The 22,945-nt window shown below is 33.3% G+C and overlaps 3 protein-coding genes across 6 annotated transcripts; all 3 read left to right on the top strand.

Moving 5' to 3' along the window:
* Window positions 1–1,632: 1,632 nt before the first annotated feature.
* LOC114411729 (tRNA (guanine(37)-N1)-methyltransferase 2-like) lies at window positions 1,633–6,569 on the top strand. Of its 4 annotated transcripts, XR_003666518.1 has the most exons (12): window positions 1,633–1,921; window positions 2,013–2,110; window positions 2,207–2,311; window positions 2,634–2,696; window positions 2,984–3,057; window positions 3,753–4,266; window positions 4,356–4,475; window positions 4,689–4,847; window positions 5,613–5,719; window positions 5,921–5,995; window positions 6,119–6,333; window positions 6,471–6,569. XR_003666518.1 is itself a non-coding variant. In XM_028375402.1 (11 exons), the coding sequence occupies exons 1-11, from the start codon at window positions 1,827–1,829 to the stop codon at window positions 6,176–6,178; spliced, it is 1,440 nt and encodes a 479-aa protein (XP_028231203.1). In that variant the 5' UTR covers window positions 1,633–1,826; the 3' UTR covers window positions 6,179–6,465. The 4 variants fall into 4 exon arrangements, 3 of the variants coding, with proteins under 3 accessions (XP_028231203.1, XP_028231202.1, XP_028231204.1); XM_028375402.1 differs by lacking the exon at window positions 6,471–6,569 and having other exon boundaries at window positions 4,356–4,445; window positions 6,119–6,465; XM_028375401.1 differs by lacking the exon at window positions 6,471–6,569 and having other exon boundaries at window positions 6,119–6,465.
* A 3,388-nt stretch (window positions 6,570–9,957) lies between these two features.
* On the top strand, window positions 9,958–15,665 carry LOC114411728. The gene is made up of 5 exons (XM_028375400.1): window positions 9,958–10,502; window positions 12,665–13,769; window positions 13,943–14,161; window positions 14,569–14,660; window positions 14,794–15,665. Exons 1-5 carry the CDS (start codon window positions 10,153–10,155, stop codon window positions 15,494–15,496), a joined length of 2,469 nt encoding a protein of 822 aa, XP_028231201.1. The 5' UTR covers window positions 9,958–10,152; the 3' UTR covers window positions 15,497–15,665.
* Window positions 15,666–18,471: 2,806 nt separating this feature from the next.
* Window positions 18,472–21,878, top strand: LOC114411727 (high mobility group nucleosome-binding domain-containing protein 5-like). Its single transcript, XM_028375398.1, has 3 exons — window positions 18,472–18,956; window positions 20,910–21,168; window positions 21,260–21,878. Exons 1-3 carry the CDS (start codon window positions 18,657–18,659, stop codon window positions 21,643–21,645), a joined length of 945 nt encoding a protein of 314 aa, XP_028231199.1. The 5' UTR covers window positions 18,472–18,656; the 3' UTR covers window positions 21,646–21,878.
* The last annotated feature ends 1,067 nt before the right edge of the window (window positions 21,879–22,945 follow it).

The following is a 22,945-nucleotide window of genomic DNA, read 5'->3' as shown; positions in this document are numbered from 1 at the left end:
CGTAAAGAATTTATTAAATATGCATGTTGAAGCTTTCAAATGAGAATAATATAACGTTAGGTATTAATTGAAGTAATTAAATTGTTTAATTACCATAATTTGAATTAAACATTTTTTTTATTCATTTCATTATTCATTATTAGTTAAAAAAGAGACACTTGAGTCTTTATATTTATTTTTTAAAAAGAAAAAAAACAGTTAAAGAAAACAATGCTAGCAATTTCTTTTAGGAAAAATGGTAACATTTACATCTTAAAGGTTTATGAAAAAATAAAAATAATCATATATATTAAACGGTAATTTAGGAATAAAAAATATGTATAGCAAATAAGATAATTGTCTTTATTAATAATTAGAGGTAATAATTAAATAATTTTAAGTAATACTCATTTTTATCAACGTTAATATTCAAATTGTGGTAATTTAATTACTTTAACTAAAAGCAAACACGATCATTTAGTTTCTTCATCATAATAATTTTTTGCAATAATTTTTTAAAAATTTAGAGAAAAAAATTATTAAATTAAAAGTGATGAATTGAATTTTAAAGAAAAAAGAAAAGTCATAATACATGATAAAATTTAACATAATATAAAATACTAATCATAATTTCGAGTTTTATTTTTATTTTCCTCAATAATTTAAAATTTGTTATTATTTATAGTCCATAACAAATCTTTACATATTAAAATTTTGAATAATTATAGCATTGTTCACAAACCAACTTATATAGTTTAAGTTTTAATATATATTAAAAAATATTGTTTCATAAAAATATTCTGTTAAATCTATTTTTTTAAGTGGAAACTCTCACTCTAGATTGATTGATATATTTTACAATATTTTAATTAATAATTTTTCAAGCGTGCAATTATTTTTTATTTCTCTCATTTATTATATTTTAAAAACCATAGTCTACTAGATATATAATCAACTATATATATAATAGATAATAATTATTAATAATTAAAAATGTTATACTTTATAATTCATGGTTAAAATAAAAAGAATTAATTATAAATATTTCTAATATAAATTGAAGAAAATATTTTATAGTAATGTTCATATTCATAAACAATGTTTACCCATCTATGACATGGGTCATACACTCTAATATGATTTATAAAGAAGTATTTGACAATGTATAAATAAAAATATCGTTAACTTTTGACTCATTAAAACAATAGGATGTTTTCTTCCTTTTTTTTTTTATTCTCATTTATATTTGTCTATGTTCATCCATTATACTATTCAAATCTATCTTCAAATCATTTTGTTTTATAAGTTCATAAAATATACATTTTAAGCTATAAAAAGTTATAAATATGTTAAATTTATAATGATATAATAGGCACGGATTTTAGTTTATTATAATATGTGTATTAAAATTGCATTTAAGATATCATATAGGATATTCAATAGTAAAGGTTTAATATATTAAATAAAATTTTGCCAACAAAAAAGTTTAAACATCAGATAATTTCTAATACAAAGTTTAATAAAACTAAATTTATAGGTATAAACTATTTTATAAAAAATATCAAAAACAATATTGGGTCATCGACTCTAGTGTAAAATCCAAAATATTAAAAGAAAATTAAAAATTAAAGAAGGCTATCTGCTGCAGTATAGCACGACAGGGACAGGATTTTGAGACGTCTTCTGTTTTTGTTTGAATCAAAAACCCTAAACCGCTAAACAACTCTCATTCTTCACTTCTTCCTCTGTTGGAATCAAAATCGACCGTTGACAAGTCGGCTTCATTCGAAATCCCCTTCTCCGTTTGGTATCGCCGCCGTCATTAAGCTCCGACAGTGTTCAATTCAATGTTGGACGAGAGCAAGTTCGAGGTACACTTCAAACTGTGGGCCCTTCGAATCCCTTGCCAACATTGCAAGCTCGCCACGCGAATCCTCAACGGGTTACTACTTCTCTCTATCTTTTCTATTCACTCACCCTTTTTTTTTTCCTCTTTCTGTTTTAACTAACTAAACCTTTCATTCATTCTACAGTTACTTGCTTGACAAGCCCCGAGTTAAACCCATCACCGAGGACCCAACCTGTGACAAAAACCGTTACCTTATACTCTCCGACAATGTTCACAATCAAGGTATGTGTGTCTCAGCTTTTGCTTCTGTAGAAGAATATCTTTCTTTCAGCGGAAATTCTTATTTTTTACTTGATTTGAATTGGTGGTTGAGGGCAGATTTATCTGATATTCCAAAACAAAAGCTAGATGAGCTCAAGGGCTTGTGTGAGATTGAAGTTGTGCCCTATTCTTTGACTTTAGGGTATTCTTACTGGAGTGCAGGTGAGTAACAGTTTTGTTCTCTTAAACCATAATGCAGATGCTGCCTTTCACTTGTTTTTTTTTTTTATGTTTATGAAACAGTTGCTTCAAAATGTTTGTAGCAGCTCTGATAAAAAATTTACATTCTTTACTTATAAAAGAAATAAAAGAAAATTATAGCCGTCTTATTATTTGCCCAAGTGGATGTCTCTATTATGCTGAGTTAGTATTCGGTTGCAACATTAGTTAGAAGCATTCTTTTTATAATGACTCATTTATTTCCTTTTCCTACATTGTGCTTTCCTCCATTCTAAATTATTGTAATTTGTATTTGTGTCTGTAGATCATGTGCTGAAGCAGATACTGCCTACTGGAGTGGAGGTGCCTTCATCCTTTGAAACAATTGTTAAGTATTTAGATTTAGAATTTATGATCATTTTGTAAGTGGCATCTGACCTGTGTTATTTTATGTGGCTCTTTCTGGGTTCTAAATATTTTTTTTTCTTTTTTAACTGTTACAAATATAATTGAATGCATATGGTTTGTTAATTCATTAATTATGATTTCTTCAAAGTGGAGTAGTGAGCCTTCTCAGTTTGGTGCATTGGAATATGTGTTTTTCCGTTTGACAAGCTTCTAACTGCAATCCAAACAGCCACTGATGGTAAACTAACTTCCATCCTACTTATGCAGGTCAAATTGCCCATTTAAACCTACATGATGAGTTACTTCCCCACAAAGATGTTATTGCAAAGGTTATTTATGATGTATGTATGACTACATCGAGGTTTAAGTTTTATTTTCAATCTTTTTTCTTAAAAAAGAAGCTTTCTTTGTCTATTTATTGCTGCTATGAAATGCACTAATCTTGTTTACTTGTCAGATACAGAAGATGTGATGCTTGTCTTCACTGAATTCTTTCCTTTTAATTGATTTTGGTTTGCAATAGTCAGCATTACATCATTCTCTTTTTGGGCATATAACATAACTATTGCTGCAGTATAAAACATTTACCCTTCTAAATTCCTGTTTTGGATGGGTTTGGGTTATTCGGTGCATCTGTAGAATTTCCTTGTTATCTTTATTTTTTATTCTTGTATTTTCAGTATTAACAAAATTTTGCTTGTAAGGAGCTTGGTCTCCGGTCTCCCAATTTCTACTCTAATTATGAGTTTCTATTGGATCTATTTGACACTGCTTCCTCATTTTAGTACTATGTTACTGGCATGCACATCTGTGTTAGTTTATGCATGCTTGAATTGAAGGAAAATGGATGATTTTATCACTTATTCTACAGACTAAGAGGTTATGTTCTTCATTTATGTTTGAATAACATGCCCTTCACATTGCTATGAAGATGTCCATTTGAAGATTCGTTTATGAATTCTATCTTTAAACTGTTAAGCGTACTGTATTATACATGTTCTTCCTATTAATTTTCATGTTTTCACTATTCTTGCAGAAAAATTATCCAAGAATCAAAACTATTGTTAATAAAGTTGGAACCATTACAAATGAATTTCGTGTGCCAGAGTTTGAAATTTTAGCAGGAGAGCATAATATGATTACAGAAGTGAAGCAATATGGTGCCACTTTTAGGCTTGATTACAGCTTGGTTTATTGGAATTCGAGATTGGAACATGAACACAAAAGGTTAGTCTCAATGTTCCAAGCTGGAGAGACCATTTGTGACATGTTTGCTGGTATTGGTCCTTTTGCCATTCCTGCAGCACAGAAAGGATGCATAGTCTATGCAAATGATTTAAATCCTGATAGCATTCACTATCTGAGGATTAATGCCAAAATCAATAAGGTTGGTGATTGCATTTATGCATACAACATGGATGCTAGAAAATTCATCTCCCAGATGATGGAAGTGCCAAATACTGAGGTCACATTAGAAAACTCACATGAAGTCCCTATTTTGGATACACGAGACAATGCTGAATCAAATTCTAAAAATGAGTTGCTAACTGGTAATCCTTTATGGTAAACAACTACAAGCATCTTAATTATGATATGAGAAAATGTTCCTTAGTAATTAATACTAATATTCCTATTGTAGTTGATACAAAAGACCTAGGAGATAGCAATAATAGTGGGTTAGAGGATGTAAACGGTTCAACGAGGCACACTGCTACATCTGTAATTGCTGGTAAAAGATCTTCTACTAGTTATCATGAAGGTATTCTACAGACTGCAATATCACATCAGGCTGTCACTAGATGTAGCTGTTACTTGATCTTCTAGCTTGTCAAAGATTTTACAATTTTAGTTATAGATTTAAAAGACGTAAAACCTTTTTGTATAATAGTCCCCATCTTCTAAGAAAACAATTGCAACATTGATAACAAACTGTAAGGTTGAAAGTAGAATTACAGTCGTTTTCATTTGACAGGGAATGGAGAGGCTCATGGAACTGACATCCTTGAAGGTGGTAGGAGAAAAGGAAGCGCAAACAAAAGAATGAGAGGCTCTGAAATCTCTGTCACAAAAACTTGGGAACATGTTGATCATGTAATAATGAACCTACCTGCATCTGCTGTTCAGTTTCTAGGTACAACATCATTTGATATAATGTGCCTTTTTCTTTTTACAAATCATGTGGCCTTATTCTCTTGGTTGAAACCCTTATGTTTTTTCCTCCTATTAGGATTTAGGAGTATTTGAGCATGTTCCTTTGCTTAGTATATTAAAACTGTAGGCAGTTTCTCTTCCACCCCTAGGTTGGTGAGCAGCTGATACAGGGCCCTTTTCGAGTAATGGAGAACTCCACAGAAAATTAGGAAGAGGAAGGGAAATGGGAATCTAAACTGAATTCATTCATTTTCTACTTTTCATAGAACAATACAAGGGATATATAGCTGCTTGATGCAATAACAGAATCCTAACAAACTCAATTCTAGAACCTACCTCTCATATTATCTATATCTATTATTATTAAAAGACAACACTATTAATACTCTATTGGGCCTAACATAAGAATTGGGTGGTAACAGCAGCTCTACTGTTTTAAGTGAATTTAGATTGATATACATTTTAACATGTATATTTTTTATAATCAATTTTGGTGAGAGTTTTTTTTTATCTTGCTTCATTTTGTGAGGGATGGATCCATTGACTATCTGGCTGAGGCCTAACTTGATTTTATTTAATGAGCTAGCTATCCATTAAAGACTTTGTTTCGTAGCATTTTGTTTGTTATGTGTTCTACAATGTGGTTGAATGTATGCAGATTCATTTACAATACTTTTTTTTTTATAATTTTATTACCATTTTAAGATTTATAGACAGATATCTGACTCAAGATATGCCCTGCCAGATGCATTCAGGGGATTAATCCAGAAGAAATATTGGAAAGGATGTCTACCATGGATTCACTGCTATTGCTTCATTAGGGCAACTGAAACTCCTGAGACTATAATAGCTGTGAGTTCATTCTGCTGATAGTGTTTCACGTTTCTTTTTTCTATGTTATTAAGGTTAGAATATCAATGACTTTGCTGTTTGTTGGTTTTTACAATCTTCCATCCATCAGCCTTAGGTACCTAGATTTTTGTAAGCTATTTGGATATAGACAAAAATGTGTGTATTTTATTTGTTGATTGTTCATTGAACTATATCTTGCAGGTAGCAGAATCTGCTTTAGACGCTCATATACAAGACTCAAGATTTCATAGGGTTAGGGATGTGGCTCCAAACAAGGTATCAGTTATTCGTCACTTTTTAGATCATTTTGGTAACTAATCATTCTTCCAGTTTATTTGTAGAACACCATAACTTCTACAATCCCTTACTCATGGCTTTTGCTTTTTACTTACTGTGCAGGCAATGTTTTGTTTAAGCTTCAGGTTGCCAGAAGCATGCCTTAAAGAAGATTGTCCATAACATTGTCCTTGGTGATGCTGAAGGGAAGTTAGATTTGTATTATACTACCTTAGTCTTCAGGGTTTGACAGGGGTGCATTGATGGATTCAGACATTCAGTGCCATGTGACAAATTTAACGGAATGAATAGGCCATGTTCATTGAAACTATATAATGGTATTCATTCTTCTTGAGATGCATTGCATTCCTATACTTATGTTTCAAAGCAAAAAGTGGCCACTTGATTTTAAAGCTGCGGTTAGTACATTCTTTGGAATTATACACAATGAACAATACTTTTTTGTATCATGCAGTGTATGGATTATTCTACCAACCACTACTCTACTAAAGTACTAACTTAGATTGTGGACCAAGCACAAAATCTACCAACAAAGTTGAAATTTTTTGGCCAAGCACAAAATCAAGCAAAACAACACTATTTAAGAACGCTAGAGATTTTAGGTAGATCATGATCTGCACATAGTTCAGTTCATCTTCGTCATGATGGGATTCAGGTCATATCAAACCAGCTACGGATTCAGTATCGTATAAATAAATAAAAATTGGAAATTTCTATCAGAATTATTTAATGTAATTAATATATTATAAGAAATATTTGTTATTTACTTTTAAATTTTAGTATTACTTTTTATCGGAAAAAGGGGGTTTAGTACAGGAGTTAGGAGTAATACAATCTTAAATGATATCATGTCTCTTCTTTCGGCAAAAAGGACTATATATTATTAAATACGACAGTGGTATATATTTCTGGGTCCCTCGAGTACAGTGACTTGATTACTAATTATCTGTATAGCAAACGGATTTTTAGAGAGACAATTTACTTCATTAATCTCTATATTTCAATAGAGATAAATCTCTTGTTGATTAGGAAAAACCTTTAAGAACTAAAAAAAAAAAAAAAAGAAACACTAGAATCAATCATTCAATTGTAATCTATTTAAAGGATTAGATTTCGAACCAGGTCAAAGGTCTCCTCAAAATGGTGATTTTGATTGTTTGAAAGTAAAGTGATAAAAAGAAAGGATAAAAAAGGGTGAGAGGACTTAGTGGAGGATTACAATAGACAAGTGGATTAGTTTATGAGCGGTTTATCTGCTTAGTCTGTTTAATCAGAAGATCCAATACAAATTTCATGCTTGCTTTGCAAACAATCGTTCATCCGTTGGAACTGAAAAATACCGTGTCATGTTGAGAAAACAAAAAACAAAAGAAACATCCCAATTAGACATCTTAGCCAAGGAATCTAGTTGCTTTTTTTTAAGGAGAACTTATTTGCTGCTTGCTGTTTTGATGATTGAAAACTATGCTGATTTGCAATTAATTCGTCCAAAAGTTATGCACGATACTCAATTTATAACTTAGTACTAGTATCCACGTAAAAGTGTATAGAAGCACTGTTTAATTTTCATCAGATTTAGCGAAAACGTTTATATGTTGTTCAATTTTACATCATAAAAAAGTTTGATAACAATTTTTATTATAAAATATGTTACATGGCTGAATAACTATAACATAGTTTAAATGTAATCTCAATTTATTATAATGTAGAAAAAAATCTAGCTATAATCAAATCAAGCACTACAACTCTATTTGATTTTTTAAGTTAATAACGATGCATCTACACTTAAATTTTAGTAAATTAAAATTAAAATATAATACATTTTGAATTAACTAGGTGAACACATTACTATTTTTAAAGTCTTGTTCATAAAACAAAAGCTTTTGTCCACCATTTTGAATGTCTTAATCATAAAACAATAACTGAAAAACTAGAATGCCTCATGTGAGGATAACTTTTGACTATTTAATTTTCCAGATTTGGGAAGTGCTGTTGCTCTTTGTAATACAAAATGGAGTCCTTAGAACGTACTCCCCTTTTATTAAAGCAGAAGGCTACGCTTTACTAAAAGATGTATACAAAGGATAATAGGATTAAGAGTACACGTAAATTGAAGGTGGAAAGCTATAGAATTGACCGCCCTGTCTCTCTTCTATTTTAGTCAATTATTATTTATATTTATCGAAATCTGGAGTTGACTGATTTCATACGTCGGACGGTAGGTATTAGGAGAACACAGGAAGACCTGCAAAACAAAAAATGTGAGTGAGAGAATGGAATGAAAATGGTAAGATACAATCTGATATTTGTAACGTGGGATAGGAGCTTTGGGTTTGTAGAAGTTGTTACAATGTTGAAATAATTCTTGTAAATAATAATTCCTAACTTGTAAATAATAGTTAGTAGATAAATCATAACTTATTATTAGATGATTCATAACTTGTAGATAATATTTAATAGATAATTCATTACTTATATCTAATGGATTATAGATAATCCATCACTAATAAATAAGTATGTACCTACAACTTGATAAAGAAATAATAACATTATCTTTAAGATTCAAATATATAAATATTTATTTGTTAATAATCTGTGGGTCCAGTAGCTGAGAGCTACTAAGGGAGCTGCACGCTCTGATGTTAGAACTGACGCACACATTCTAGTGTCATGTCAATTTTGTGGATCACGGACAATACAGTAGTGAATGTGTTGTCCCCAACTAAAGTGTTTTGTGTCCCCATTTTGCATGCGCTTCCATTTTGATAGCAACAACACTACAGTTGAGTACGTTAGCATAGTGAGGGCACTAAGTTGGACAGTTCACCAAAAACTAAACAAGCATGCCTTATAGTCAGTCACTTGAGCATCACGAAAAAAAATGTTGAGATAATTAGCTGTATATTAGCATGTGATTGAGCTGACAAATAAAAATGTGATTGATTTTGATTGTAATCCTCCTAGAATATTTCTAAATTATAGGAAAGTAGCTCTGTGAATATTCTGTTCATAATTTTCTTGTTGGCAAAGAGAAATACTACGCGATTGCCTTCTATCCTTTTCTTTAGAGACTGAGAGCTTGAAGCTTTTAATTGATACTTCATATTTCTTATAATATGAAAATATGGAGATTTCAAATTAAAACTTTTTTTTAATCGGCATATTAACAGGGGAAATCAAACCCACGATCTTCCCTTCATTCCCTTCTCCCTTAACATCCAACCCACCTTATATCTTCACTTCTCTTAAAGCTATAACTTCCAACGTGTGTTAATTAGCTTTGTTTTTTAATATATTGTGATGATTAGGTGGGGTAGAGACAGACTTGCATATAGTATTCAGTGGCTAATTCTAGAACAATCTAAGATTAGGAGATCAAAGGAAAAAAATACACACATTGTTATCAAAGAAAATAACTAAACGACTAAATGATTATTCGAGAATATATGTAAATATACAATTAGTTACTCATCAGGTACACCTATGACATGAATCTATGACCTATGCTTCTTCATCAAATCAACCCAATTTTGCAGCAGACGAGAAAACTATTGATTTTAATAATAGTAATCACGTAATTTATTATGTATATGCATATAATAATATTAGCTATTGATTTTTTTAATCAATGATTGGATTTTCTCTTTAGAAGAGTAAACATCATATAAAATATTGTCCCTCCAAAGAGCATTTAATTATCTAATGGCCCAAATGCCCTGTGATGTGCGTGATTTGTATGCATGCAGGCACGGGAGCCACTTGATTGGCCTTACAGAAACTCCTTTTAGTCTTTTACTATTATTGTGATTACAATGATGACCCAAGAGCTTAACACTAATGCAACACATACTGGCATTATAACTGAATTAAGGAACGAATCTTTGTTCCATTTCCTGCTTTTTTATGATATATTGTATTGAACTCCAAAATTTCAGTCCTTGTTTTACCTTCTCTGTGAAGGCACTGAAACACACGCAGCACTAAGAAAGAAACCTCTCATGTTCTATAAATTCCTGTGCCAAGAACCATACCTTCCCCTTTCTCTTTCTTTTTCTCCCATTTGTTTGGCTTCTCTTCTGTCATTATTCTTGAATCTTTGCTAGGCCAAGACCAGAATATAGAAAAAAAGCCATAAAATGGCACAAGAAAAGGCACTTCGTGTTAGGTACCTAGTGGCATTCCTTCTTGTGTTCTTCACTATGGCCTCATGTGGCTCAGGTGTTGGAGTCAACTGGGGAACCATGGCAACTCACAAGCTTCCACCAAATAAGGTGGTCAAGATGCTTCAAGAAAACGGTTTTGATAAACTGAAGCTGTTTGATGCTGAAGAGTGGATTATGGCAGCACTGATGGGGACAGATATTGAAGTGATGCTAGCAATACCCAATAACATGTTGGAGGAGATGAGTAGGAATCCTCAGGTTGCAGATTCTTGGGTTTATGAAAATGTCACTAGTTACATGTACCCTGGTGGACTAAATATCAAGTTAAGTAGTCCTATGAGCATACTATATACAGCATTCATTATCACATCATTTGTGTGTCTTTTCCGTGCAGATAATTTCTTGCTCTTAAATGTTTCTACTGTTTGACTCACTCTTGCGTTCATCCATTTGTATCTTGCATTTTTTTTTGTTTTTTTTTGTTTATTATATCTTCTTAGTTTAAGAATGATTAAGGGGTGACTTCATTAGCCTCACTTACAGCAAAACAAAACAAAAAACCAACCCCTCTCCCCTCTAGAGGAGGTCCATGGCACCTAAGTTGCATTTACCTCATGGGTACCTCATTTGTCCCCATCCCAACTTGAACAATTGAAGGATTGAAAGGGGTAAATTTTGACACCCTCTGAAGCCAAGATTGCCTCTGCAAACAAAGGTCTCACCAAAACGGAAAGGAGGATCATTGTGGACAACAACAAATCCTTTGGATTGAGTGAAAAAAAGAGAGGAAACATCATTATCTAGTAGACAACCCCTTCAAAACCTAACTACAATGACACTGAAGAAATAAGTAGAACAAAGTGAGAAAATGATTGTTGGTGAAAAAACTAGAAATAGAAAGTTGAACCCCACAACTTAATGCAACACAAAAGGCAAGGAAAAAAGAAATGAAGTGCAAGAGAAGTAAAAGAAGAAACATGAAAACGACGACCCCTACCTTTATTAGTGGGGAAAAATTGAAAACGATCAATCACACACACGCCAAATGATCAACATGTGACTCCCTTTCACACATTTGAGTCAAACATAAATGGATCCAATAAAAAAACTTGTAGGAAACCCAAAAGGTGAAGAAATTAAAGCAACACCATCTGAATCAACATATTTCCCTTAAATTAGTTACTTATCTCTCAAGCAACTAACTTGAGGGACTACTATTATATAAAGGACTTACACCCAAGCAACCTTACCCTAGGTATAACCCATCCTACCAACCATGTTAACTAGATCACAAAAGCCAAGTAGCCCCACCAACTCAATCAGCTTAAAGATCCACAACCTGACCACTTAAATAAGACACTGATCATTGGGATGTCAGTCATAAAGGATCGTAAGCCTCTACTCATGAAGTATGTGAATTAATGTTTTGCATTTAGTTGTCCAAAAACTAGCCAAACACTTGGTTATCAAAATTATTCTAGTCTCTTTGATAGGTATAAGCCTTGTATACAAGAAGCACCTATGCGGGCTTCTTTCCTTATGATTCCTTTGATGATATACAATAGAGTAATGTTAATTAACCACCAAACGAGCACGTCAACACTTTGTGCGTTTAAGTACAGCCATGACCCTCCCCTCTAGGCATGTTTGTTCCATTATAACTAATTGTTAATTCATAAAAAATTAATTAAAATATTAAAATCTTTGTACGTCACAATAACTCATTTCTTTAACTACATCTACAAATGCCCAATATCATTCAACTCCACTCTAGTTACAACTTAGAGTGGTTAAAGTTGAATAAGAACAAGCGAACAATTAATAAACATTAGAAAAAAGAATCTCAATCTAAGAAATTCAAAAATTGTTATAGGTTGAAACTTGTATGAAGAGTGAAGTAAGAGTAAGTGCAAGTTTGATTTTATATTGGAGAATTAATTTCAAGTTTAAAATTGATTCTGAGTTAAAATAATTTTGGATAACTTTTGTATTGAAAATACTAGTTGATACAAGTGTAGTAGATTATGTCTTTCAAACAATTGATTTAGGATTGAAATCTTAACATTGAGTATATAATAAATTACAATAAAAGAAAAATATCCAGATTGTGTGTTTATAATTTTTGATGAAAAATAATCACAACTCCAGCAATGAATACTTTATACTAATATTAGTAAAAAAAAATTACATTACCTTTTACTATTGACTTATTTTTATAATAAAAATATAAAACATAAATTCAAAATGGGTTTTATAAAATCAATTTAATTGAAAAATGCATTATACAAGTTTGAACAAGGGAAAAGATAGCACGAGATGTGAACAGGTTGTGTGCAACGGTAACGTAGGCGTGGGGCAGCTTAATTAAAAAATAAATGGCATGAAATAGTTGAGAGAGAAGAGTAACGGTAGAAATATTTGAATTGGAGCAGCTGTAGTAACCGTTCTGCCTCTTTTAACCTTTACATACTCTGATCTCTCTCAGAGCAATAGCAACAATGGCTTCCCTCACCCCAGGCATTCTGCTGAAAATGCTGCAGGCCATGAACACCAACACCCGCGTCACCGGCGACCACCGCTCCCCGCTCCTCCAGGTCATCGGCATCGTCCCCGCCCTCGCCGGCTCCGACCTCTGGTCCAACCAGGGCTTCTATTTAAACCTCTCCGACTCCGTCAACTCCACCTACGTCCTCCTCTCCCACCCCGACACCGACCTCATCCTCTCCAACCGCCTCCAGCTCGGCCAGTTCGTCCACGTCGACCGCTTCCACTTCGACTCCCCTCTCCCCTCCGTCTCCAACCTCCGCCCTCTCGCTGGCCGCCACCCCTTCCTCGGCACCCCGGAGCCCCTCATTGCTCGCATCTCCCCCTCCACCCGCCACTTCCTCATCCAACCCCTCTCAGACTCCGAACTAGACCCCCTCTCCCTCCTCTCCCTCAACAACAACAACAAATCCCCAATCCCTAACCCTAACCCTAACCCAAACCATAACCATGAAGAGCATAAACAACATCACAAAGACAGCAGCAAAGAACGAATCTCCAGAGACCCTCTCGCGCCTCGCGACAACAACTTACCGCCGCAGAGATTCTCATCCCCGGCCACCGCCAAGAGATCGCAGTCGGCGGGAAGGAATAAGATTGTTTCCACCACGGCGGAGAGGGATCCATCACCGGCGGGGAAGGGGAAGAGGTCCGCGTCTCCGGTGCCGTCCAAGTGTGTGGTTCCGAGCCTCGTTTCGGCGCGCGAGGAAAACCGGAAGGTGTCGAGGGAGCCGGCGATTATCGTGCCGTCGAGGTACCGGCAGCCTTCTCCGACCGGGAGGAAGCAGCCGTCGTCGAGTCCGCGGCGGACATCACTTTCTCCCGGGAGGAGGTTGTCTGGGGGACTTAAGGTTTCGCCGCTGGTGGCGGACTCCTCCGTGAAGAAGAAGATGGCCACCATTGTCGCCGGAATCTCGAAGGTCTCCGATGCGCTGGTTGGGTCCAAGAGTGCCAGGAAGAATTGGGATGAGCAACTGCCGGCCACGCCTGTTGAAGCTGGTGGTTCTAAGAGTAAGGTTGATGCACAAGCAATTTTGCGTACTCAGGTAAATGAAATCGAGATGAACCATGAGTAGAAAGTAATTTACAGCGCAATTGCTTCTGATTAAGGATTAAGTGGGAAATTGCAATTGGGTTTCCTATTTTAAAAACAATGCTACAACTAACTTACTGCTACTTGTTAGGTTTAGCCCTAACTAATGTTGATGCAATTTCGCAGGCTGCAATGTCAAGGCGGTTAAGTGATGTGAGTGGTCAAAAACCGGGTAGCAATGATTCTTCGAGCAATGAGAAAACTAAAGCTGTTTCTCCTCAAAGTTGTGTTCTTGAAGACAAATCCAATTTTGCAGCAATGGGTATCACCATTCATGAGAAGAAATGGACTGATGGAAGTGTTCCATTAGATGCTGTTTCTGGGAACCTTGCAAGGCTTGGAAAGGTATGGATATTGAAATTTTAATAATGCTTTTGGCACAGGGTTACACTTTTATTGCACTGATTAGTTCTAATTAGATAATAATACTAAAAATATCTAGCGACTGCACCTAAATTTTTTCCCAAGAAGAAACAGAAGTGTACGAGAAAACTGTTTTTCTGGTACAAATTATATGGAATTATACTTTTCGCATATTATAATTTGTTCTACTAGTGTTAGCATCCAAACCACTGATTTTTCAACATAATTGTTAGTCCACAACACAAGGAGATTTTAATCCAACCAAAACAAGCTAAGATAATAGATAGGTATCATCCTGATGTGAAGGGTTAGAACAAACTCAGTTGATTTCATTTGGTTATTTGACTCACTTTAAAATGTTAAAATCCCTTGTTATCAACTCAATGCAGGAAGCAATGCAAAGGAAGATCCTCGCTTCTACCGCTGCTGCTGAAGCATTAGAGGAGGCCAATGCTACTGAATGTATTATAAGAAATTTAAGGTAACAATTACACTTTATCTCACTTTTGAAGTCTATTGGCAGTTTCAATTCATATCTTTCTTTCACATATTTCACTTCCTCCTTAATGACTAGTATGAATAATGCATTTTTTTTTGTTCCTTCTGCCTACCAGCATGTTTTCAGACCTCTGCTCAGTTTGCCAGGCCAGGAATCCTTTGCCAACCATAGACAGATTCTTCACTATCTATGATGATGTTCTGAAATCAACTGCAATGGTTGAATCTGTTGCCAGCAGACATAATTCTGAGACACCTGATGAAGGCATTCCAACAAAACACTCAAAATCACTTTCTTTTTGGGTTGAAGCTGCGTTGGCCACTGATCTCCAGATAGTATCCCTTCTTACTGGCACAACCGTGGATCCTCCATCGACACTGCAAAAAAGCTTATCAAAAAGACAGTCTCTCGGTGCAGCTAAGAACCTTAAGGTTCGTTCATCACCACAGTCCAGTCTGAGTACTGGTGTGTGGACAGGAGGTAGTGGAATGAAAGAGACAGTGGAGCTTGGAGCAAATTTGCTGTCTGAAATGCAAATGTGGTTTCTACGTTTTGTGGAAGAGTCCCTTGATGCAGGATTCAAAGTGTTTGGAGAGTGTACAGCTGATGGGAAAAAAGCATTGCCCCTGGATGGTGGCTCCATTGCTGTTGTTTTGTCACACTTGAAGCGTGTAAATGCATGGCTGGACCGTGTGGTTTCCAAAGGGGATGACTCACTTACAGAAAAGATTGAGAAATTGAAGAGAAAGATCTACGGATTTGTTATTCAGCATGTAGGAACAACTTTTGATAGTTCTGCTTCCTCTGCTTCATCATGAATTTATGAGTTTGAGTTTATTCCCCATTTAACTATGGACCTTGAAATCGATAAAAGGAAGTGCTTCTTCTGTCATTAAAATTATTATTGTATTTCGGTGTGGGTGAGATAATGGACTGAAATGTATGTTTACACATAAAGATTGAGCAGGTGTCATAGCTTGATTATTAGTTGTTGCATACATTTTTCAAATGCTAACGATTTCTGAAGCATTTTGAATAATCATATGACTAAAGAACGCACAAAACTTAAATGAAAGTTAATTGAATTGGAATAGATTGAATTTTTAAAAAAGTAATTGAAACTAATCTAATTGAAACAAAGTTGGGTTAAGAAAATCAAATAAGTAACTGTTTCTGTTTGAATAGCCACGACCGGGAAGCATTTCTCTCTTCCCCATAATTGTGTTAATTATACAACAAAAATTTATATCAATTTTTACTCGAGATAAATGAGGAGAAAAAAAAAAGGAGAGATGTGAAGAAAGTGAACGTGTAAAAAATAATATAATCTTATGAATAATTATGAGTGGATAAACATTTCTGTTTGCCTTTTCATATTTCTTGAGATGTTATAATTCCCTTATCTATTCATCCTCTCAAATTTAATAGAGTTATGAATACATGTTTATAAATATAAATTCTTGAGATGTTATAGCTTGATTATTAATTGTTGCATACATTTTTCAAATGCCTACGATATCTGAAACAATGACTTAAGAACGCACAAAACTTAAATCAAAGTTAAAAAGATTTAATTGAATTGGAATAGGTTGAATTTTAAAAAAAATGAAACTAATCTAATTGAAATAGGCTGGGTTAAGAAAAGCAAATAAGTAACCTGTTTCTGTTTGCATAGCCACGACCCGGAAGCATTTCTCGCTTCCCCAAAATAGCTATTTTGTGGGGTGAAAAATAATAGTGTGTTAATTATACAACAAAAATTTATATCAATTTTTACTCAAGAGATAAATGAGGAGAAATGTGAAGAAAGTGAATGTGTAAAAAACAATATAATCTTATGAATAATTATGTGTGGATAGACATTTCTCTTTGCTTTTTCATATTTCTTTGAGATGTTATAATTCCCTTGTCTATTCATCCTCTCAAATTTAATAGAGTTATAAATATAAATTCTTATTTTATTAAAAAAAAATCATTGTCTCTGATATTATATTATTTAATAAATTGATTATATTGATTATGTTTTATGTTGTTTTATCTAATATAATTATATTTGAGTACATGAAAAAAATTTGTTATTCTTGAGTTCTGCTTTTGTTTCGATCATGTAAAGTAAAATACTTTAATTTCTAATATACAGTAAAGGCTCAATTTTGGCTTAAATACAACTTGTTTCCTATTTGACTCAAATTTACAATTTTCATCTTTCTATTTTAAAACGAAGATATTTGGTTTAATTATTTAAAAAAATCCACGGTTTTGCATATATTTATTTTTTTATTTCTTACATTTTAATTAATTAAATTATTTCTTAATAATATCATAAATAAATATATTAGATATATCATTCAATTAAAAAAAAGCAAAATTGAAAATTTAGTCAAAATTGTAGATTTTATAAAATAAAAAAAAATCAAGTATCTCTCTTTAGAGGACAAAAATTACATATTAAACAAAATAAAGATGCCCAACATTATATTTATGCATTGTTGTTGTATTCCAACATTTTTTATATATAAAATTTTGTGAATTTTCTTAATCCGCCGTGATAATTCACAGTAACATTTTTTTAATCTACATGACCGAAAATTGAAACCTTATAAATATTTAGTAGTTGTAATATTTTAAACAATTTAACAAAATATCCAATAAGGAAGGAAGAAATAAATCATGGATTTGAATCCTTCATACTAAAAAAGCTGATAAATTAATCATTAACATTGAACTAAGAAAACAAGATATAGAGCAAAAACTATCGATTAACCAATTAATTAAAACTAGAAAGAAAGGGCTGGTTGAGACAATTAATATAATTTTGGGACAAATTTAGAAAACCTGTTACTTGGAAGCGGTTGTTTTGTTTGCAAGTAAATAAATTTTAGGAATCACTATCTTATCTCACCTTTTTGTTGTATCTCTCACCATATTACTGTTTTGGAAGATATATTCAATGCATGTTAATTAATTTAGGGATATATATTTAATATTTTTAACATTTATTTATTTAAAAATATTTCCCACTCATTAATTTTCTTATTTATTTTTAATACTTTTTGCAAGATGTTAAATTACGTAAAAACAAAGACGGAGTGTAAAATTGTATCAGCTGAAGCTGTAGGAACGGTGTTCCTTCGTTTGTAATTCTTTTAATCTTTCGTACTTAGTGTAAAAAAGAAGCCCCTATTTTGCGTGTAAAAAATCAACCAAGTAATTATGAAAGTCTGAAGAAACTGAAACCAAGTTACCCAAAAAATGTATTCTATTTTTGGAGGAGTTTAAATTCTGAAGGAATTATGATACTAGCGTCACATTCTTAGATATTTTATTAGTATTATTTTCATTTTTAAAAATATCAGAGACGTTGGGTTTGATAAAATATTTTTTCATTAATATTCTAAAAATATCATATAATTTTTATTTCATTTTTAAAGATTTATGTAAAAATTGTATAGCATTTTTAAAATATGAAACAAAAAATAATTATTTATTTATTTATTCGTGTAAAATAACATAAGATACGATAATTATTTTAGAATGAATGAAGTATATTTTTTTTTTAACGAAAGTTACTTGTTTGAAACAAATGCTAATTTTATTTTAATTTTTAGACTATCATTAATTCATTTATTAGTTAGTTAAACACTAAATATTTTAAATTTAATAAAAAGATACAATTGAAGAGCCGTGTGATGATTCTGAAACATGGACGACACGTGTGTGAGTTTGGGTTTACACGGAGGCCCATGAGATGAGAAACCCGAAAAAACATGCGCATATATGTGTATGTATGTATGTATGCAAACAGTCTCATCATAACCATCATCCATCTTTTTGTTGTTGTTGATCACCTCCTCAACCCACTATTCCACCTTCTTCTACGTTTTTCTCTTCCCACCCCTTAGTCTCAGAATCAGATCACACCACCGCAAAACCCTAAATTCAATTTTCTCCATTTCCGATCTTGCCCCCGGACTGCAAATGGGGAGCAGGAGGGACGAGGCGCCCGCCATAAACAACACCAACGTCTTCGCGGCGCTCGGCAGCTTGAAGAAGAAGAAGAAGCCCGAGAAGGACCAGGACCAGGGCCCGTCCAAGTCCAAGGCCCAGGACAACAAGAAGGACGTCTTTTGGGCCCCCGCGCCTCTCACCTCCAAGTCATGGGCCGATGTCGACGACGAAGATGACGACGACTACTACGCCACCACCGCTCCTCCTGAATCCGTTTGGGCTGCGTCTCCCGTCACTCTAAACGACGCCGCCGCTGCTGCTGCTGCTGAGGTTTCATTTTTTATGCCCTATTTTTATAGATTCATTGCTTTTACTTATTTATGTGGATTGTTGTTTGTCTTTAACACCGGACTGTGGATTGGTTGAACTGCATGAGCATATATATATATATATATATATATATACACACACACACATATATATTTTAAAAAAGTTCTAATGTCGATGGTTATTATTAGTTGATACAATATAATAGTTCTAGTTACTACTGATGATTTTTGTGTACCCTTTAGTTTATGGTGTGGATAATTGTTTGTTTGTCTTTGTCTTTGACCTGACTGTGGATTGGCTGAGTTCTAATGTATGACGTAAATGGGAGTGTAAGTGCTTTAACAGGGCTTTATCAGTCAGGAATTCTGGTTGTGTTGGTGTATTTCTCTGTTATTTATTTTTTTAAGTTTTGTTTATATGTGGTGTTTAGTGTTGGGTGGCTTTATATATTTGGGGAGAAAGACTGGTGTTGAATATTTAATGATTTGCATGAAAGCTGAGTAGCTTTCAAATTTACAAGATACAATGTTGAATGTGTTCCGTTTGTGTCTTTTTTTTTTTGTTGTTGTTGATAATCATTATCCAAATCTTGTTCCGGTTGTCTAGCTGCATGATAATATTTATCTATCCGTGCCAAGTTGTTGTATATGTTAACGATTTCATGATTTAGCGTCTTGTCTACTTGCAATTAACGGCCTAGTCTTTGTCGGTTTGCCAATTCTTGTTCTGGTTGTCTAGCTTTGTGATAATATTTATCAATCCTTCAGGAGTTGTCGTATGTATGATTCATGTTAACACATATGATTTATGTTAACAATTTCATGATTTGGCGTCTTGTTTACTTGCAATTATCGGCCTAGTCTTTGTCGTTTTGCAGATTTGATTATAACAGTGCAGGGATACTTTATACTTCCCCATGTGTCTGATCTCGTGTTTAACTGTTGTATATATGATTTATGTTAACGGTTGCGTGATTGGGTGTCTTGTTTACTTGCAATCAATGGCCTAGTCTTTGTTGGTTTGCTGATTTGATTATAATGGTGCAACAGGTTTTTATACTTTGCCCCGTGTCTTTTCTTGTGTTTATCATATATATGATTTATGCTAATGGTTTCATGATTTGGCATTTTGTTTACTTGCAATTAACGGCATGGTCTTTGTTGGTTTGCTGATTTGAGTATAATGGTACACGGTTCTTTATACTTCCCCAAGTGTCTGATCTTGTGTTGTTAAACTGTTATTATATCGTTACAATCAACAAACTAATGTGGAATAATGTAGCCTGTAAATTTTCATGGAATGGCCTTGCACATTGCACATTGATTTTGGAAGTAATAAAAATGACATAATTGGAGGTTCTTTTTTCTGCCTTAACATTTAAAGAACTGATAGGATCGTTCTAGCTAATGTTTAGAGTTTCTAAGATAGTTATTTGTTAATCAGTTTCAAGCAAGCTGATGTTGGCTAAAATAGTTCTTAAGCAAGCATCTCAAAAGCTATAGGAACAATCTGTTCTTGTGTTTTGCTTTTTGAGAAGAGAACAGTTTTAAATGGTATTAATGTCTAATAAGGAGCTAAATTCTTGCAAAATAAGGTGAAGGTATAACGATTTACACTATATGCCAACAGCAATCAAACTTAAGTATGGAGCTTAAGCCAAGATGGTTATCACTTCATACACATTAGAAAATTTGCTGGAAAAAAAAAATCCAATCATTGGCTATTACTGGAAATAAAGAACTGAATAAAATTATCTAATATGATGAGGTTACTATTCCCTTCTCACAATCAGGAAGATAAAAGAGCCTGAGTGTTGTCTTTTGCTTAAAATCAATCAATTAATCACTCTTCACTGTAATTCTCTCCCTTTGTATGTATGTCTCCTATCTCTCTTGGTGGTTTTATTGGTTACATATTGACTAACTGGTAGACTTGATGAATATTTGAAACCAGGAAAGTGAGAGTGAGTTGGAAGGTCTTGATGATGCAGATGATGATGGTGAGGAAGAACATGAAAATGACTTAGAAGTGACAGAAGAAGCTGAGCCTGTTCTCCAGAAGCCTCCTGAACAACCAGTGGTTACAAAAGAAGCTGAAAGGCAACTTTCAAAGAAGGAATTAAAGAAAAAGGGGCTTGAAGAACTTGAAGCTGTTTTGGCTGAGCTAGGATACACACGAAAGGAACCCACTGGTCAAGAAGATGATTCCAATGGTAATATGGTGCTTTCAATCATATTCATGTATAAAAAGGTTGCCCTAAATATGTTAGTTGGAATTTTTTGTCTGGCCATTAAAAAATTTAGGTGCTGAGAAGAAAGAAGAGGATCCTAAGGGTGCTGTGGAGAAGAAGGAGAATGCTACTGGGGAAAGCAAAAATGCTAAAAAGAAGAAGAAGAAGGAAAAATCTTCAAAGGAGCAGAAAGAATCACAAGACCAGCTTGATGGCTTGGATGCTGGAACTGGAAATGCAACTTCTGAAACTGCTGAAACGGAGAAGGCTGAGGATGCATCTGCAATTGATGTTAAAGAGAGGCTCAAGAAAGTTGCTTCAATGAAGAAGAAGAAATCAAGCAAGGAGATGGATGCTGCTGCGCGTGCTGCTGCTAATGAGGCTGCTGCAAGGAATGCAAGGCTAGCTGCATCCAAGAAAAAAGAGAAGGCACACTACAATCAACAGCCAGTGCGGTAAACGGGGTGTCAAAGTGACTGTATCTTCTCTTTGGTGTTTAATTTTCCTTTTGTCCTTTTTCATTTGCTATCTTTCTATGTCATATATATGAGCATATGCTCTTTGTTCATTTGCAAATGCAAAATAAACACTGGAGCGGCTTTAGGTAATTTGACTTTGAGTAAGTTTTGTCTAATTTTATACTTGGTGGGGAATAGAAGTATTTATTGGTGTATGTTGTTCATCTTTCTTCAGTATTGCCTCTATCTTATTGCTGGATCTATTTTCTTTGTTGTTGGAGTCGCGCTGTAGATTTCATTCCCGCCGATCAGTGTCTGTTAAAATGACCTGACCATAACAATACCGAATGATCAAAAATGTTTTGGAATTCGAATGAAGGTCACTTGATCCCGTTGGAATTCAAGAGAAGATAATAGCTGATGATTACAAATCAGTCAAGTTTTGACATCGTATGGAGGAGTTGGCAGGATCGGGTAGTTATGTTTTCAATTTCAGTTTGTGCACCATATGTCATTGTTACCAGATTGAAAGTTGGTAATAGTGCAACAATAGCTCACATGACGCGAGACATATCGTTGAAACTTTTATTTTGGACGATAATATAAGATTATTAGATAAATAAAAAGTTCATTCGATCAATTTACTTATGAGTGACCACTAGCTTAGTGCATAAAATTAATTAAGTTCTATTGAAAAATAACAATATAATCCGATCGAATTCCGATTAGTTGGATTTCTTTTTTGGAATGAATCGGATGATTAAGACAAAAAATTAATAATACAAGTTTTTAGATAATTTTTTAAAGAAAAATATTTAAATTAAAAGAAAGTGTGGACAATCAATTTAGATGAGATTTAGAAGTATAGAATAGATAAATATAATAAATATTATAAAAATATATACTACTTTATTTAAAATAAGATTTTAATGGCCATCAACTTACAACATAAAATATTATTGTTAAATTACATATTATTGATGACGTGATTTTTAAGATAATTATTGTAAAAGTTAATAAATTTATTTTTCATAATATTTTATAATTGGATGATTAGCAGAAAATTATTTTATAATATTTTTTTAAATAGTTTGAAGTCTAAAACTCAGTTCATAATTTTTTTAAAATTCTTTTTGCTTTTTTTCATCTTCCATAAATTTCATTTTAATTTTTTGTTTCTCAAATTTGGGTTATTGTTGTCTTTTATTTTATAGCATGATTTTTAATTTTTTTTACTAATTCTATGTAACTTGTTTGTTAAATTTAGTTACGTGAAACAAAAACGGTCATAAATACGATAA

The sequence above is a fragment of the Glycine soja genome, chromosome 5, assembly GCF_004193775.1.
Source record: "Glycine soja cultivar W05 chromosome 5, ASM419377v2, whole genome shotgun sequence".
Lineage (NCBI taxonomy): Eukaryota > Viridiplantae > Streptophyta > Magnoliopsida > Fabales > Fabaceae > Glycine > Glycine soja.
Note: the sequence above shows the minus strand (reverse complement) of the source record. Positions and strands in the feature narration are given on the sequence as shown.

What these genes read in the sequence shown, in the direction of transcription:
- LOC114411729 (XM_028375401.1), top strand. Translation starts at nt 1,827, where the DNA reads ATGTTGGACGAGAGCAAGTTCGAGGTACACTTCAAACTGTGGGCCCTT. An exon ending in TTCATCCTTTGAAACAATTG is followed by an intron (nt 2,697 to 2,983) that starts TTAAGTATTTAG and finishes CTACTTATGCAG; the next exon opens with GTCAAATTGCCCATTTAAAC. An exon ending in TTGCAAAGGTTATTTATGAT is followed by an intron (nt 3,058 to 3,752) that starts GTATGTATGACT and finishes CTATTCTTGCAG; the next exon opens with AAAAATTATCCAAGAATCAA.
- LOC114411728 (XM_028375400.1), top strand. Translation starts at nt 10,153, where the DNA reads ATGGCACAAGAAAAGGCACTTCGTGTTAGGTACCTAGTGGCATTCCTT. An exon ending in AAGCAATTTTGCGTACTCAG is followed by an intron (nt 13,770 to 13,942) that starts GTAAATGAAATC and finishes GCAATTTCGCAG; the next exon opens with GCTGCAATGTCAAGGCGGTT. An exon ending in TGTATTATAAGAAATTTAAG is followed by an intron (nt 14,661 to 14,793) that starts GTAACAATTACA and finishes TCTGCCTACCAG; the next exon opens with CATGTTTTCAGACCTCTGCT.
- LOC114411727 (XM_028375398.1), top strand. Translation starts at nt 18,657, where the DNA reads ATGGGGAGCAGGAGGGACGAGGCGCCCGCCATAAACAACACCAACGTC. An exon ending in CCGCTGCTGCTGCTGCTGAG is followed by an intron (nt 18,957 to 20,909) that starts GTTTCATTTTTT and finishes ATTTGAAACCAG; the next exon opens with GAAAGTGAGAGTGAGTTGGA. An exon ending in TCAAGAAGATGATTCCAATG is followed by an intron (nt 21,169 to 21,259) that starts GTAATATGGTGC and finishes TAAAAAATTTAG; the next exon opens with GTGCTGAGAAGAAAGAAGAG.